We start from the raw sequence: 17,988 nt of genomic DNA, 5'->3' as shown, positions 1-17,988 counted from the left end.
GCTCAAACCTTTGTTTCCTCAGTCATTTCATCTTTCACCCACCGTACTGTTGAAAGATGACTATTGAGCAAAATACTGAATTTAATTTGTTTATTCTTTCAGATATGTGTCACAAAGATGTCTACACGGAACTGCCCGGGAGTGGACTCAGTAATCAAACCCCTGGACACAATTCCTGAGGACAAGAAAGTCCGGGTTCAGAGGACACAAAGCACTTTCGACCCCTTCGAGAAACCTGCCACTCAAGTGAAGAGGGTCCATTCTGAGAATAATGCTTGCATTAACTTCAAATCCTCCTCCAGTGGGAAGGAATCTCCTAAAGTCCGCCGACATTCTAGCCCCAGCTCTGTAAGTACAGAATACCCTGTTATCTTTCTGTCAACAGAAGCGTTATGCTAAAATTCTAATGATAGCAAACTATCTAGGGAATCTGGTGGTATTATGAATTCATTATCCTGCCTACTTCCAGCATTTGGCACAATGCCTGTTACATAGTAGGCGCTTAATAAATGTTAATTGATCAACTAACTCCACCAGTGAGTTATAATGTTTTGGGAGAAAAATAGCAATTAAAATGAAGATCCTTTATTCATTAGCACCCTGGAAGCTTATAAGGAATGACTTGGAATTATGTTTTTGAAGGCTTGTGTTCTGTTTGGCTTCATTTAGAGAAATTCTTAATTATGAATAATCTGGTATCAGAACTGCTTGGAAGGAATATGGAATTAGTCAGGATTGATGGGCAACAGGAATCACAGCTCACTTTTGGCTGAGAAACTTATTCCTGTTACTACTGCCAGTGTGACCTCAGGCCAGTCACTTGATCTCTTCTGACCTCCTGACTTTATATGTAAGATGAGGGGGTTATATTAGATGGAATCCAAGATCCCTTATAGTCACACTAAAGAAACCTACCCAGGGAACCAGAGACTGAGTGCAGTTTTTTTCTGATGTAGGAGCTGCAAAAAGGAAGACCAGGAAAAATTGGAACTAAGGGGGCTAACCAGAAGAGACCAGGTTCAATGCGCAGTTTAAATGATGTGTACAGGGTTAAGTAGAATGTGGGCTCCTCTTGTAGATGATATCTGTGCTTGCTAACCTGCCTGTCTCTTCCTCTGTATCTGTGCTGGCAGTGGTATCTTGGCAAAGATAAGCTTTCTTTTTCATCCCAGTGACTTTTTCAAAACTTGACTTCCATTGTTGTATTGAAATAGTTTAGAATTCCAAGCCAACTTTCCCTTTAATGATGGGTTTTTAACCTCTCACCAACATTAATAGAAATTTCACATGTCTTCATCTATGATAGGAGAAAAGGAACCTTTGAATCTCATGGTAATTGCTAAGGGCAACAGGGAGTGGTGCAACTCTGCAACTTCAAATCCTGGGGAGCTTTCATCTTTTACAGACCCAATGAAGAGGTGCTCTTATTTTGAACCTTTGGATAATTTTGAAAAGCTGTTGAAAGCTAAGAGAAGCCTTCTATTGACGTCTTCTGCTAAAGCTGAGATCACTTGCTCTTTCATGAAATCTTGATCATAGAGGTCACATAAGACAGCCCATCCTAAAGTGGAATCCAGAATTCTTTGCAATATCCCTGGCAAATGGCTATCCACCCGTGGCTTTGAAGACCTCCAGTGAAGGGAGAACTTACTCCCTCTTAAGGCCAAGCTGGGCTTACTTTTGGACAGCTCTAATTGATAAGTCTTTTTTTTTTTCATATTGAGGTCAAATCTGTCTCTATGAAGCTTTTACCCATTATTTCTAAATCTGCATAAGGTCCGAATAGAATAGACCATACACATACCATTCATATTTCTGTTGGGGGCTGAATCTGAAATCTGATACCATAGATACAAACTGTTCTCTCTGCGCTCCAAGAATCCAGGTTTCTTGGTTCACAATGTGGTCAAACCATTTGGCTATATTTCTTTGTTTTTTCTACAGAAGTGGGAAAACTATTAGGTAGTGAGTAGCATTGTAAAGTCCAGGGAATTTACAATGAACTGTGATTTTTATTTGAATTGGCACCCTTTTAAAGCCTTTCTTATGCAGTACAAGGATGATGTTTACAATTGAGCACTGGAGTGCTCAATGGTTTTCAAAAACTTTTGTTTGCTGTTCTTAGGCTGTTATCAATAATCTCAAGTGGTAATATGAAATAAAAAAATATTAACTTTAAGAAATTAAAAATTGTATGGCACAGGTTAGAATGGGGTTTTGTGAAATCAGGCAATAATCTGGGGTATTATGACTACAAAAATATTGACTCTAACTACCAATAAGTAATCACCCTCTTGTCCTTCCACCTTATTAAGGAGGACTCCTTTAATCAATCAACAAACACTAATTAAATACCTGTCATGATGTGCCAGGCACTGGGATTTAATAACAATTTTTTTTCTGAAGTAAATATTTTGGAAAATGTTTTAAAATGGCCTTCAGCTCAGGAACTGACATGTATAATCCAGATAGCCTTTTAAAAATCACTAAATGAAGTAAAATGAAGAGATATAATTAGAGGATCATGGGACCATAGACTTTGAAAAAGGGACCATATAGTCCAATTTGTGAAACAAGGCCTAGAGAAATCAGTGACTTGTCTTAGATCATATAGGTGGTAAGTAGCAAGATTGGGGTTTGAACTTGGGTGTTTTGACTCCAAATATAATGAAAATCTAAGACTCCATGTGACCCCATCCTTATAATGGAGGCATTATTGTGTTCACACTTGATTTCTTCCATACACATTATTAATTTCCTTTCTAAGGGATTTTCTGTACTATTGGCAATGGGACTTCCATAGACGGTAGAATTCTCTTTGTTTAGTCATTTTTCAGCCATATCCAACTCTTTGTGACCGCATTTAGGGTTTTCTTGGCAAAGATACTGGAGTAGTTTCTATTTACTTCTCCAACTCATTTTACAGATGAAAAAACTGAGGCAAATAGAGTTAAGTGACTTGCCCAGAGTCACACAGCTAGTAAGTGTCTGAGATCAGATTTGAATTTAAGAAGATAAGTCTTCCTGACTGCAGGCCTACCATTCTATCCATAGTGCCACCTAGCTGCCCAAAATTCTGAGAATTATTAGGCACTTAGTAAATGTTCCATTGTAGGTCAGAGCCAACATGGTGGCTTCTGTGTCAGGATATCCAGGGCCTGACCTTAGACCACTTAGCCACAGGGAACTCCATTCACATAAGGGTTAGAGCTACAGCCCCAATTCAACAGGGTGAATTAGCTGTATTTCTATCTTCTGTACTAAAGTTCTTCTCCCCTGGGGCAGACAATGAAGAGTTTCCTGTTCCTTTATTCTGAGAAAATAAATCACTCTCCTTTCACAGAATTCTACATCTCTGTGAAGTTAGTGACTGCTAGTACTTTTACTGTCCTTTTTACCCGTTAGCCTTCTGCAATTTTTATTTCCTAATATACTATCCCCAGCATGTACTGTTAAGTAAAGAAGTAAGGAGCAGAATATAGGGGCCTGTCCATGAAATTTCCTTCCCTGTCTATATGACATTCTCCCTTGGTAGCTAAAATCATGTTCAGTTGTAATTATTTGTTTAAGTGACTTTTTAGAATGTCATCATTTCTCCAAGAAGATCAGAAGTAGGCCAATAAAAGTTGAAAATTTTATTTTATAAGCACAGAATGAAAGCGTTGGATTGCAAGCTATCCTGAGGTTCCCTTCTTTGTTTAGCCAGAAAGGATGGAGTAGTTGCATTCCTGGCACTGTTCCGGTACAGTGACCATTATGTAGCCCAGAATGAAATCGGCTGCACTTTTGCATGTGGTAATAGGAGGTCTGCTTGGATTTAGGCCCTCCAAGTACAGAGAGGATTACACGGACACACTTATTTCAGCATTGCCAAGCTACTCCTCTTTGCGGATTAGGATAACTTTTACAAGGACATTTTACATTTTTCAGTGGTTTGTGTCATGTCAATGTGATTGATCTGGAAATTAGAGTCTATTTCCATAACGCCTACATATCAATTTCACAGGACAAATAAAATTGATTGTTTTTACCACGACATGTGGCAAAATATTAATTTTCTGACAACTCAGTGTTAATGGAATGTACTTTAACCAGATCAGTTAATGCATCTGAATCCATTTAATTAGATAAATAGAATACTTTGGGCCATCAGTATTTTCTCAATTGCATTTTTGAACATTTCCTCTGTTTTCCTGAGACTATTTCCTCATTTGTCTAATTTTCCCATTTTAGTTTTGCTAAAGCAATAAAGATTAAATACGGTTTTGACTTGCGTGAAAAAATTCTATTTGTTAAATACATCAACTCTTTTATGGAAAGCAATTAGATAGAAATCTATAATTCATATCTACTTGCGTGTTTATATAAACATCCATATGATGACCCAAATCCACACAAATACATATGTCTATGCATATACACATGTTTATGCATGTATATATACATACACTAATTATGTAAATATACAATACACATATATGTATATATCTTTATCTATGCATAATATACACACATTTTCTTAGTAGTGTGAGATCATAGGATTTAAAGCTGAAACGGTCCTTAGATGGCATATAATCCATTCATTTCATTTTAGGTGTGAGAGCAGCAAGGCCCAGAGAGTTGAATAGTAAAATAATTAAATAAAATTGAAGATTGAAACCAAAGTTCTAAATTCAAATCCAACCAACACTGGCTGTCAATTCCATTCAACAGTCATGTACTAAGTCGGCCATCCTTCCTTTACAGATCAAACATCTCTTCTTCAGATAATGTATTGGTGATTCCAGTTAAGGTCACTGGAAGTTTCCTGTGTTTTTGGTTGGACGATTATCTCTCTTACAGAGATAAAAGGGCCCTGGCTAGCCCACTCTTTTGTCTTTTTATGGTTTTTCTTAGGTTGAAGTTACTTCTTTAGAAGTACCTCACTAAACAGATAGATTCCCCTTTCTGATTTTAAATAATTTACTGTGGAACTGTGAACATAATATTTTTCCCTTGAAGATCATTTCATATTGAAGTTTAATATAGTTTAAAAATTTTTCTATTTAAAACTTGGGCTCAGGAGTGTGATGGTAAAGTGTGACACTCTCAAGCTGTTTGGCGGTGATGAAAAATGCATGAGAACAGAACCCACACAGCTCACACAAGGAGAGTCAGGTGATTCTAAATGTAATTTTCCATTAAATCTTTGACTCAGTTCAGTCTAAGAGTTGTATCTCAGGAGTTTGTGAAAGAGGAAACAGGCGGTCCAAATGGAATGTAATGCCAAAGAGTTTACTGCTAAGAGAAGAGGTTGACCTTCTCAATGAAACTCTTTGGAAACATGCCTTGTGCCAAGAGGACATTCTCCTTTTTTTTTTAAGGTCACTTTCTTTACGTTTCCAAAGTTTCTGATCCCCTTTATATCAGTAGTTCACCTTTTTTTGGGTTTATGGATGTCTTTGGCAGTCTTAGACTCTTTCTCAGAAGAATGTTTTTAAATGCATAAAAAAACCAAAACATACAGTTACAAAGGAAACCAATTATATTGAAGTACAGTTATCCACATATATTAACAAAAGCCATACACACGAGTTCCTGGACTCCTGATTAAGAACTCCTGTTTATGTGCATATTTACAGCATTTAGAACAGGAAGGAACGTGGAGATCTATTATTTTATAGACCAAGAAACTGGGTCCCAGCGAGGTGAGGTCACAGCCTGTGTCAGTGACAGATTAGAACTCTGGTTTCCTGACTCCTAATTCAGTGTGCTTTTCACTCATTATATTATTATATATAGTATTATATTGTATTATATCATATTATATCATATCATATATCATATTATATTATATCATATCATATCATATCATATTATATTATATTATATTATATCATATTATATTATTATTTCTTTCCTTTTGGTAACCTTTGGTGGTTAAAGTGTGTTCCTAAGGCATTTGTTAAGTTTGGCCTGTTTCATCTTGGTAGGAGACATGTTGTCATGCTAAGGTAGGTTAGGAGGACGATATAGATAACCCTGGAATTGATATGTCCCACAAAACTGAATGATTAAAAGGATAATCAGATTCTCCCACTAAACTTAATTATAAAACTTCTATTGTTACATTTTTGTTGTTTAGTTGTTTCAGTCATGTCCGACTCTTTGTGACCCCTTTTGGGGTTTTCTTGGTAAAGATATTGGACTGGTTTGCCATTTCCTTCTCCAGCTCATTTTAGGGATAAGGAAACTGAGGCATCCAGGGTGAAGTGACTTGCCGAGGGTTACAGTGAAGAAATGTGAGGCTGGATTTGAACTTAGTTCTTTCTGATTCCAAGCCCAACATTCCAGCTGCCCCTACTGTTGTTACTAGTGTATTTAAAAACTGTTAATAGTGTTTAGAAAAATCCTCTGATATTAAAATGGCAACTTATGGCAAAAAAAAAAAGTTGATAGTAAATGTGTGTGGGATCAAGTCTAAGCGACAATGTGAGTTTGATGACTGTGTGTAGCCCTGCCTCACTTAAATCCAATTCACGTGCAAGTCAAGACATCACCCTTGAGATGTCATTGGTCTACTTCGAGAACAAAGGGACGAACAATAACAGCAGTGTGTGGCTAGGTGAATGGAATATTGGATGTAACATTACAGATGTTTTGCAGCCCTTTTGAAATTCTGTAGGGTTCGATACGCTTTGAAATCACCCCTCTTATGTCATCATTTCCCAGGTGATAAACATTTTCCCTTGCCTCCAGAGCCCCCAGCTCAATCCTTGAAATCATCTAACTTTTACAGAAATGAAGAGATCTTCCTTCGAGGGGATTGTAGTCTAACAAGCTGTACACTGATAATTCAGATTAGACAATATGCCAAGGAGGGGGCCACACCAAGTACTAGGAAGAAATCTGAGTCATGAGCAATCTCAGTCAGTTAAGGAAGATCAGTAAAGACTTTCTGAAAGGGTGGATTGGGTAGGGTCTAAGTTAGGCCTTGAGGGTCTCAGTAGATGCTTGTTGCAATATGACCCTTTATTATTATGCATAGCTTCTACCGTGTAATAAATCATCTTTCTAAATTTGTGAAATCTGAGGCTTCGGATTCTATAAAGTGAATTAAATGTCCTACTTAATCGATTCTATAAATTCAATATTCTCTTAAAATTGGTTTATTAAAATGAAGAAAGTCCAGTATATCTTACAAAGAGGTATTTTTTTTTAAGTAAAATATTGAATGACTAGGAGGCTGACATGATTTTTATGAGTAAATCATGTTTTAAGGTATTGAAACATTTAAGAGTTCAGGGGAGGAGGCACTGTAGTGCCATTGGTTGAGTTAGAGGAGTAACTACCCATAACACAATAGTTTTGTGACCCTGGAAAATTAACAACACCTCAGTGTGTTAGGCAATTTTATAAGACTGTAAGTTGCTTATTTGATTGGGGAGGAATTTTTGTACCAGTCGTTTTTTAGTTAGGCAGCTAGATGGTTCAGTGAATAGAGCACTGGGCCTAGAGTTAGAAATACAAGTTCAAATTTGCCTTACACATTTTCTAGCTTTGTGATCTTGGAGAAGTCACTTAACCTTTGTTTGCCTTAATCCATTGGAGAAGGAAATGGCAAACCACTCTAGTATCTTTGGCAGGAAAACCCCATAGACTGTATGGTCCGCGGGGTCATGAAGAGTTGGATGTGACTAAACAATGAGTTCTCTATAGGCATAAAATCACAGGTCTGGAACCTCCCTCCCAATTTTGTTTTAAAGTTTAAAGGTTCTTAAAGCATTCATTTTCAGTAGGTTCATGGTCTAAATTATGTTAGTCATGAAATTCTATGCATTAATGATATGATACATAAATTTTACTTGTGATTGTTAACTCTTCTTACATATTTTCAGTGCATACAAATTTTGACTTTGATATACTTTAAATACATGATATTCAATAAGTAAACTATTAATTTGGTAAGAGAAAGTCAGCAGATAGAGAAATGATCAAAGCTCTGATTCTTAGCTGGGAACATCCAGGTGATCTAAAGATTTTACACACCTGGATGAAGAAAGGTAGTAGTGGTGACTCTAGAGGGAAATCCATTTTTAAAAAATGACGGAATTTAGAAACAGAGAATTAGAAGACTTCAGGGAAAATTGGGAAGACTTTTATAAACTGATGCAAAAATCAGGAGGACAATTTGCCAACTAATAATGTAATTAAAGAAAACATTGCAAGACCTCCTTTACCAGAGTCAATTAAAGATGAATTGTACCATTCTAGACAGTAATTTGGAACTATGCCCAAAGGGATATAAAACTGTGCATACCCTTTGATCCAGCACTACCACTACTAGGTCTGTATCCCAAGGAGATCATAAAAGAGGGAAAAGGACCCATATATATGAAAATATTTATAGCAGCTCTTTCTGTAGCGGCCAAGAATTGGAAATTGAGGGGATGCCCATCAGTTGGGGAATGGCTGAACAAATTGTGATATATGAATGTAATGGAATACTATTGGTCTATAAGAAATGATGAGCAAGCAGATTTCAGAAAAACCTGGAAAGACTCACATGAACTGATGCTGAGTGAAGTGAGAAGAACCAGGAGAACATTGTACACAGCAGTAGCCACATTGTGCGATGATCAACTTGGATAGACTTAACTCTTCTCAGCAATGCAATGATCTAAGACAATTCCAAAAAACTCATGACGGAAAATGCTATCCACATCCAGAAAAAGAACTGTGGAGTCTGAATGCATATTGAAGTATACTATTCTCTCTCTCTCTTTCTCCTTGTCATTTTTTTCCCTTTTGTGCTGATTCTTCTTTCATAACATAACTAATGTGGAAATGTGTTTAATATGATTGTACATGTATAGCCTAAAAATGAATTGTAGAAAAATAAAATTTGGGGGAGGGGTAGTGATCCTGGCCTGCTATTATTAGATGTTCAAGAAAGCCATTGAATCCATAAGGTATAATCTCAGCAATTCTTTACTCTGTTGGTCTGAAAGAAAGTAGAATTACTGAATCTCTTTTGGCTGACGTTATGACGTGTTTAAATGCCTTCATTTTCTAAAGTAGTTATAGCCCCACTGGCTGCTGGTCCTCCCTCTCTTCCCCTCCCCTCTTTTTATTAGCTGCTCAGTTGTAGGTCGGATAGAGGTTGGAGATGTCAGGAGAAGGGGTTACCCAGACCAAGTGGGGCTCATAGCTTCCCCGGGCTCTTCCCAGCCAGTGATCTCTGATATGTAGATGCTTTCATTTATATTACTATGATTTTCTAATGATAACATAATAATAACAACAAAATAGTATGTTTGAGTAATAACAATGCAATACATTGACTATTTTAGAAAACATACCTCATTCCATACCCATAGATCACTATTAGCTCTCTCCTCAGAGGAAGAAGGCATACTTTGTCATCAGCCTCTCTCTAATAGTAAACTTAGTGACTGCACTGATCAGAGTTTTGATGCTATTACTAAAATATTTTTTTAAATCCTTTTTTAGTGTGAATGTGACAAACATCAGTAAAAACGTTTTCTCATACAAAGAACAGACAAAGGAAATGGTGTAGGAAGCTTTGAATCCCTATTACATATAGCTTGGGGTTTGAATTTATTTTAATGTAACATGGTTTTTCCAATGTTTCCTGCTTGTCTGTTTCTCTCTCCTGAACTTCCTTCTGTTCTCTTCTGTTTCTTTTTATTTTGATTTTCTGTTTATTTAAAAAAAATGATTTGCAAACACTTTATTTCCCCCCTCCTTTTTTTTCATCATTAGCATTGTTTTCGCATTTACCCTGTCCCTTTTCCCCTCCCCTCCCATCCCAGTGATCTTTTCTGTCTCATTCCCTCCCAAAATAAAAACCTTCCCTTGTTTTATTTTTTCATAAAGAGTAAAGTTACATAAAACAGATCCACACATACACACATAAGCTATGTCTGAAGAGATATGCTTCATTCTTCACTTCTGGTTGTCTGCCAAGAGGTTAGAAATGTGGTTCAGAAGTTTTAATGTATTTATTTTCCATTATGTTATTGGAATCCTTATTTAAATTATTCTCCTGGTTTGACTTACTTCTGCTTTGTATCATCAGTTCACACAAATCTTGAGTAAGTGAAAAACCATTTGTTAAGTACTTTTTATATGTTAGGCACTACACTAACTGCTGGGGATACAAATATATTTTAAAAACAGAACAGCCCTTGCCTTCAAGGAAGTCTCTTCTGATAGCAGACAACATATATGAGGAGTATTCACCAGGGGGATGTATTTGGCTATTGGCCAATGGAAAGTGGGATTGACCAGCAGATGATGTAATGACTTGGGATCTGAAGCCAAAGCAGGGTCTAGTACCTAAACATTATAGACCTGGTGGGCTACTCTGTGCACTTTGTCACTAATCAGCTGGTTTTGGCCCTGGGGCCTGCCCTTCAAAATTGAATGGATTTACTTGCCTAGTAAATTGGGGCAGCTAGATGGCACAGCAGATAGAGTGCTAGACTGAAGTCAGGAATACCTGAGTTCAAATTTGGCCTCAGATGCTTATTAGCTGTGTGATCCTGGGAAAGTCACATAACCTTGTTTGCCTCAGTTTCCCCATCTGTAAAATGAGCTGGAGAAGGAAATGGCAAACCACTCCAGTATTTTTGCAAGAAAACCCCAGGGGTCATGAAGAGTTGGACATGACTAAAAAATGACTAAACAACACTTGCCCAGACACTAGATTGTGGAACATTTCATAATAGGGTGGAGGTTCCAAGTCTAGGTGGAGGCTCTTGGTCCAAGTAGGGTTAAATTTGGTCAGCAGCAGCAGGCAGATGGAGACATGGCTGATGGGCTACAAAGCTGAAGTTTTCTAGAATTCTTCTTTTTTTGGTTACTTTCACCCCCACCATCTTTCTTCCTGGTTTTCTTCTGCTGTTACCACTGCATCTGCCTACTACCTGTGCTGATTCACTTGGGTTTAAGTGGATAATTCCCACTGAAAAAACAGCATTTTCCATAATTTCTCCTTCTGCTGATCTCCCTTTCCCAAGATGATAATTTTTCTATTGAACAAATCATTATCGAGGACTATTAATCCACATTTGGAGTATTTAGCAAAGTCTAAAAATGTAATTTAGGTTTTTTTTAATTTTTTTTTTTAAATCTCCCTTTTAAAAGTCACCCTTCTAATGAGTTACCTTGTTATCAGAGTGGGATTCAACCATAGCTTATGAAAAGTGTGTGGTTGGTGATTATGATTTCATATTATGTTATCTAGATGTTCTTTCAGACCTTTCAATTCCACTTGGGTGTTTCATAGCCCAGATGATGCAGACCTCAGCCTAGCACATGTACAAAAGCATGCCTGATAGGGGAGGAAAGCACAGAATTACCATTAATGAAGGTATCTCTCTGGTCCTAAAAAGGTCTTTAAGACAATTTATTGTGCCTAGTGAAGAACTTGGTAATGGAAAAACAGGAAGTGTTGGAAATAAATGCAGAGATGGGAAAGTAATTGATGTCCAAATGTACTGCAAACATTCTATAAAATAATTTATTGGTGTCTTGAGCAGATGCAATATAGTGAAAGTAGAAGTCTCACAGTCGCCATAAGGCTACATACACTCTGTATCTTTATGATAGCTTTGAAAAGTCTCTATTGCTTGCAGTGCTGGTGCTGGTCTATTCCCCATCCCTCTTTAATTTTTTTTCCTAAAACAAACAAAATTGGGAGCTTCAACCAAAGCTACCTTGGAAATCTAGCTTAAGAAGTTATTCAGTTTTCAGTTGTACCCTGCAAAATAAGTCCACTAATGATCACCCATCATGGCATTGGATACTATATTTCAGAGATACTGGGACAGGTAGATTTTTATTTGTCCATTGAATGACATTGTTATTTCTGATCTACAAAGGCCTGTTTAATGACCTTTATTTTTTTTACAGTAAAGAAAAAATTGTTGAATTAAATCTTTTGAGATGAATTTCTTCTCCAATTGGAATGATAATTAACATAAATTTGAAACAAAAACTGCTATTGATGAGGCAAATAATTCTTTTGATAATTCTTGTGATATAAACATAGGATTGAAATTGACAACCACTTGCAGGCTTTTGAATGGTATCTCCTTGGGGGAAAAAAAAACCAAATAACCCATTAAATGTTTTTGTTTTAATCATAAAGACAATATGCAGTATATATTAAAATTGCTAGAGATAATTTCACTAGTAATGGCATTTAGTGATTTAAATTTGATTCTTAAAATAAATTTGGCATTTTCCCTAAATATTGTTCTCTCATTTCTTTAGCCCACAAGCCCCAAATTTGGAAAAGCTGACTCTTACGAAAAACTGGAGAAACTGGGAGAAGGGTCTTATGCTACCGTGTACAAAGGAAAAAGCAAGTAAGTGTTCTGTTTTTGGTGAGCTTTATATCTGAATGGTACTTCTTACCTGATAACATATTGGTAGTTTTTTTTAATCAAAACATTTTAAAGAGTTTTTTTTTAATATTGCTTTTGTGTTCTGTGTCCCTCTCCCTTCCCTATCCCAAAGATTTTAAAAGAGAAAAAGAGAATTAATTTAATAAAACTAACATCTAAGAAGTGAAATATTGTATGCAGTGTCTCACACCACTGCCATGTCCCCCCACCTCTGCAAAGCGGGAGGTGAGGTGCTCATATCTCTTCTAAGCTTGGCCATTATAATTTTATAGCATTCAGTTTCATACTGATAGAATGTGAGGTAAGAAGAACCAGGAAAAGGTTCTACAACAGTGTAAATGAATGGAAAGTGTTTATTTCTTAAAAATGGAACATATATATGTACATATATATATGTGTGTATATGCATACAACCTCCCCTCCCCCAACATTTAGTTCTTTTTTCTTTGTCATTAGTGTACTGATGACAACATAAAATTGAAACAATATAAATTTGAAAGTGCCTTCTTCCAATAAGGCAACTTAGCAAATATGCCTAATTGCCCTTTTCTCTCTTGCCCTCCCTCCCCTTTTCTTGTGTTCTTGTTTGGCCCTCATTTCTGTACTGTACTTTTTCTCCTACTGTTCTCAGGTGCATTGGAATTATCTAATCATCTGAGATTCATCATCTAGGTAAAGGAAATAGTTTATTTCTCTTTGAGGAAGAGTTTGTTTTAGAATACTCATCTGATTGGCTGAACTAAATTAGTCATCGGCAAAGAGTCTTTTTGCATGTGATCTCTTTATATGAGATCTTTTTCCCCCCATCTTAACAGAAATCACTTTTGTACAAGAAAGAATTGCAGAGTTTTCTTCACATTGGCTTGATGTTGTACATTGCGAATATCTTTTCTGATTACTGTGATGAAATGAAAGAAATGAATATAAATTTTTTTTTTAGTGCTTACTATGAGCAGAGCAGTGGAGACAGAACTGGAAAAGCAAGGCAGCCTCCTGATCTCAAGGAGCTCACAGGGGAGCTGAAGGGGGAAAAAACACATAGATGTTTCAGCTGTAAGTCAGAGGGAAAGACCCCATGGTCCTTACAGTGCATTGGCAGAACAGATGGTAATATGACTTCTTCATTAGTATATCCATTAAGAACATTCTGACAGTTCTGATGTTGATGGTACTAAGGACTTTGGTGTAGAGAGAGAGAGAGAGAGAGAGAGAGAGTATGTGTGTGTGTGTGTGTGTGTGTGTGTGTGTGTGTGTGTGTGTGTATGTAGGGAAGGGGCGTTTACATGGATGATATCCGTGGGGAGGCAAAGGAGCGGAGTTGGTGGTGTGCAGGGTACTGTTGTTGCCAAGGTCCTGCCCGTTGGTGGCATTTGGTAGTATTGATGGGTCCTCTCTCCACAAGGGTGGCTCTCCACAATTATGGCTGTGAGGGGCCAGGCTGGAAGCAAGGGTTGAGGCCTGCTGTTGAAAATCAATGATGGTAGGCATCTAAGTGTTGCAGTGGCCCTGGAGTCAGGAGGACCTGAGCTCAAATCTGGCCTCAGACTTGATGCTTACTGATACTTACTAACTGTGTGACCCTGGGCAAGTCACTTAACGCCATTTCCTAGAAAAAAACAAAAAAACCCCAAAAAAGAAAATCAATGATAGTGAGATGCAGTAGAGAATGATTTTTAAATGACTGTTCTCCCCTCCCTCTCCCCTCACATGGCAGTAGGGTTTGTGTTCCTTCACCAAATCATTCCCAGGATTCTCTATTAAGGGGGTGGTGGGAGTATAAAGGTGGTTAGTGGCATGTTATTTTAAGAAGTCTTAACATTATTTCTATACTTGCCGTGCTAAATTTAAGCATGATTTTATTTTATTTTCTCTCCCAAAATGTCTTTTAGAAATAATCATTGATACTCTCTGGCCCTCTTTTTTTCTTCTCATTCTATATGATAAGTTATATTAGTGATTTAAGGGTACAGTACGGTCAAGTTGAGGGGCGGGGGTTGTGAGAGGAAAAAGCTAGATTTCAGAAACTCTGCATTGGTAAAGTGCCTGATCCCTGGCACAACTGTGGAGTGGGTCATTAAATTTATGCCTTGGGAGCACTTAGAAAAGGAAGCGCTGATTATAACTCCTAAAAATAAGCTCTGTACACATTCCTCACAACAACCCCAAGAGGTAGACAGAGTAGTTGTTACTGTTATCTGGACTTTACCAGGAAGGGACCAGAAATTCCGGAGACTGAACAACATAGGACACCTAGCTGAATCCCCCCATTTTACAGATAGTAAGCTAAAGGACCAGTGAGAGTAATTGACTTGATCACGGTCACACAGGTCTTAAGTAACAGAGCCAAGATTGAGCCCAGGATCCTCTGATGAAGCCAGTGTTCTTTTTATTAATAATGCAGGGCCTCTGTCTAATTGGTAGTTGTCAATAGTCAGGAAACATTTAGTAAGCTCCCACTACGGACCAGGCACAGTACTCAGCACTGGGGATAGAAAGATAAGCACGTAGTAGAGTTCCTGGTAGGTTTGCTTGTTATTCAGTCATTTCAGTTGTGTCTGACTCTTTGTGACCCTGTGGGCCATACTGTCGATGGGGTTTTCTTGACGAAGATGCTGAAATGGTTTGCCATTGCCTTCTCCAGCGGATTAAGGCAAATAGAGGTTAAGTGACTTGACCAGGGTCACACAGCTAGCAAGTGTCTGAGGGCAGATTTGAACTGAGGTCTTCTGGACTCCAGGCCCAGTGCTCTATGCACTGAGCTACTTAGCTGCCTCCTTCCTGGTAGCTAGTAGGCTCCTAATAAATGTTTATTATATGGTATTGTATTGGAAGATAAGGCATACATACAGTCTAATAGGAGAAAGTTAGCAAGTATGAGAACTGGGATTTGAACCCATGTTCTTCCTCCAAAGTCCATTTTCTTACTCCTATATCATGTTACCTCTTGTGACTATAGCTAGACTAGACTCAATAAGAGCACACCATTATAGGCTAACCTCATTTCCCTTTGAAATACAGGATTGTCCCCAAAGTCTTAATGCAGTTTTGGTTTTATTTAGATTTATTAAAGTTTAAAGCCACTCTAAGACTTTTGGGACAACCCTGTATTTTTTGATTTATAAAGCACTAGATAGTTTGTAAAGTGATTTCCTTGCAACTGCCCTTGTAAGATAGGTAGTGGTGATTTTATTATTCCTACTTTACAGACAAAAAAAAAAAACAACTAAAAACAATCTTGAGAGAAATAAAGTGACTTACCCTGGGTCACAAAGAGAGCAGAGCTAGCATGCCAACCTAGGACTCCTTTGTACCAATCTAGTCACCACAGAACTGGCAAATGGTATCCAAGTACAATCGTCATCCTACTTACCGGAGTCAGCCATTATTACTCTTGATTTGAAATTTTTCAAAGCAATTCTAATCATCAAATATTTATTTTGTATCTATTTAGCATGTGATGGGATAGCTAGGTGGTGCAGTGGAGAGAATGCCAAACCTGGAGTCAGGAAGACTCATCTTCCTGAGTTCAAATCCAGCCTCAGACATTTTCTAGCTGTATGACCCTGGGCAAGTCACTTAACCCTATTTGCCTTACTTTCCTCATCTGTAAAATGAACTAGAAAAGGAAATGTCAAGCCACTCCAGCGTCTTTGCCAAGAAAACCCCAGATGGAGTCACGAAGAGTCAGACATGGCTGAACAACAGAAACTATGTGACAGGTGCTCAGGATCCATAAATGCAAAAATCAATAGAGTTCCTAGTTCAGGGAGATTAGCCTATATTAGGAGTAAAACAATGTGAACAAAAGATGAGTAAATATCAGATATGCACAAAGGAATTTTTAGAAGATAATCGAAATTAGGGAGTAGAGAAAGGAGGGAGTAGGAATCAGGATGAGCCTTGTGTGAAGGTAGCAAGTGGCTCTGAGGCAGAGATGAGGCTGTGAGGACATCAAGCCTGAATAAAGTTCAGAAATTGGAACTGGAATATCATGTGTGGGGAATAGAAGCTAGGCTAAGTTTCCTTGAATTGTGGAGTATGTGAGGAAGAATGATGTCCTGGAAAAGTAGAGAGGGGCCATGTCGTCAAGGACTTTTTCGAGCATTTTGTGATCTTTCAGTCTATCCACCCATCCATCCATCCATCCATCCATCCATCCATCCATCCATCCATCCATCCATCTGTTTTAGATACTGATAGATATACTATGTCTATACATATGCATTTTACACTGAGCAAGTTGAAGCCCAGGATATGGAAAGGTCTTCTCTAAGATGACATCCTTGATAAGTGACTGAGCTGGTATTCAAATATATGTCTTGTGATGCTTAGCCCATTGCCCTTTCTGATAGATATATCACACTGACTCTACCTTTCTTAATTTCATTAAGGAATTTATCCAAGCCTTTCATGATGTCCTTATAGACAAACTAGGGAAATATATTTGATAATAGCATAGTTAGGTAAGTCAAGTCAACAAACATTTATTAAGTGCTTACTGTGTGCCAGGAACATTGCTAAGATTTTGGAATGGAAGAGAGCAACAAGAAAGACAGTCTCCATTCTTAGGCAGTGAGGAGGAAAAGGTATCTCCCAGGGCCATGATGACAATGTCTGGAGAGTCAGAAGCCCAGCTGGGAGAGAAGTAAAGGATTGAATGGAGGTTGCTGAAGGAAACTTCCCACAAATGAGATGAGGAGGTTTCAGTGATGGAGAGGTTTTCCAGGGTGAGAAGGAAGAATGAAGTAGATTTGTAACTGTGCTCATGTGGGTGGATCCAAAGAGTGTTAGCTGATAAAGCAGTCACTGTGGAGGGAGGCCTCTGGTACACCATAGGGGTCAATTCTTGGTCATGTCCTGTTCAACATTTCAATTAGGGATTTGAATGGAGACCTAAATAATGTGGTTATAACATGTGGATGACATGAATTTGGGAGAGAGACCCAATTCGTTAGATGACAGAATACGGCTCCAGAGTAGTCTCAAGCGGCTAAACACAACAGGCCCACATTTAACAAGATGACTATAGGTTAACCCTCAGTTAGGTCAAAACCGAAAATCAATAGTACAAGTCCCAGTTAAGAGAGATCTGACTTAATAGCCATTCATGTGAAAAATCCCGGTGGGTTTTAGTGGATTGTAAGTTTAATATGAGTCAGCATATTAAGTCAGGGTGAGATTGCTGCCAAGGAATCTAATGCAATATTGGACTGTGTTAGGAGAAATACAATGTCCAGAACAAGAAAGTGATAGAAAGTCCTGTGGACTTGGAACTAAGCCATTCACAACTGGAATATCCTCCTAAGAAGGACTTGGGTGATGAAAGGAACTTGAAACCATCTCATCTGAGGAGGCTTTCAAAGAAATGAGAATGTTTCACTTGGAAAATTGACAGTGTAGGAATGACCTAAGAGCTATCACTCAATCAATAAGCATTTATTAAAAGCATGTTATATGCTGGGTGCCAAAGCTAGTCTTCAAAGAATCCTTGCCCTCATGGAGCTTTCATTCTAATGGGGAGACGTGTGTGTGTGTGTGTGTGTGTGTGTGTGTGTGTGTGTGTGTGTGTGTG

General features: G+C 37.9%; 1 protein-coding gene across 4 annotated transcripts in view; it reads left to right on the top strand.

Annotated features, from left to right (window-relative positions):
• The window catches only part of CDK14 (cyclin dependent kinase 14), a 664,870-nt gene that overhangs the window by 181,934 nt on the left and 464,948 nt on the right, over positions 1-17,988 (top strand). For all 4 annotated transcript variants that reach the window (XM_027847911.1, XM_027847912.1, XM_027847913.1 and 1 more), the window contains 2 exons: positions 103-348; positions 12,283-12,377. In XM_027847911.1, the coding sequence (XP_027703712.1) occupies positions 103-348; positions 12,283-12,377 (341 nt within the window). The remainder of the gene's footprint in view (positions 1-102; positions 349-12,282; positions 12,378-17,988) is intronic.

This window comes from Vombatus ursinus, unplaced genomic scaffold, assembly GCF_900497805.2.
Source record: "Vombatus ursinus unplaced genomic scaffold, bare-nosed wombat genome assembly UNPS02005459.1, whole genome shotgun sequence".
NCBI classification, from domain to species: Eukaryota; Metazoa; Chordata; class Mammalia; order Diprotodontia; family Vombatidae; genus Vombatus; species Vombatus ursinus.
This window is presented reverse-complemented; position numbering and strand designations above follow the sequence as displayed.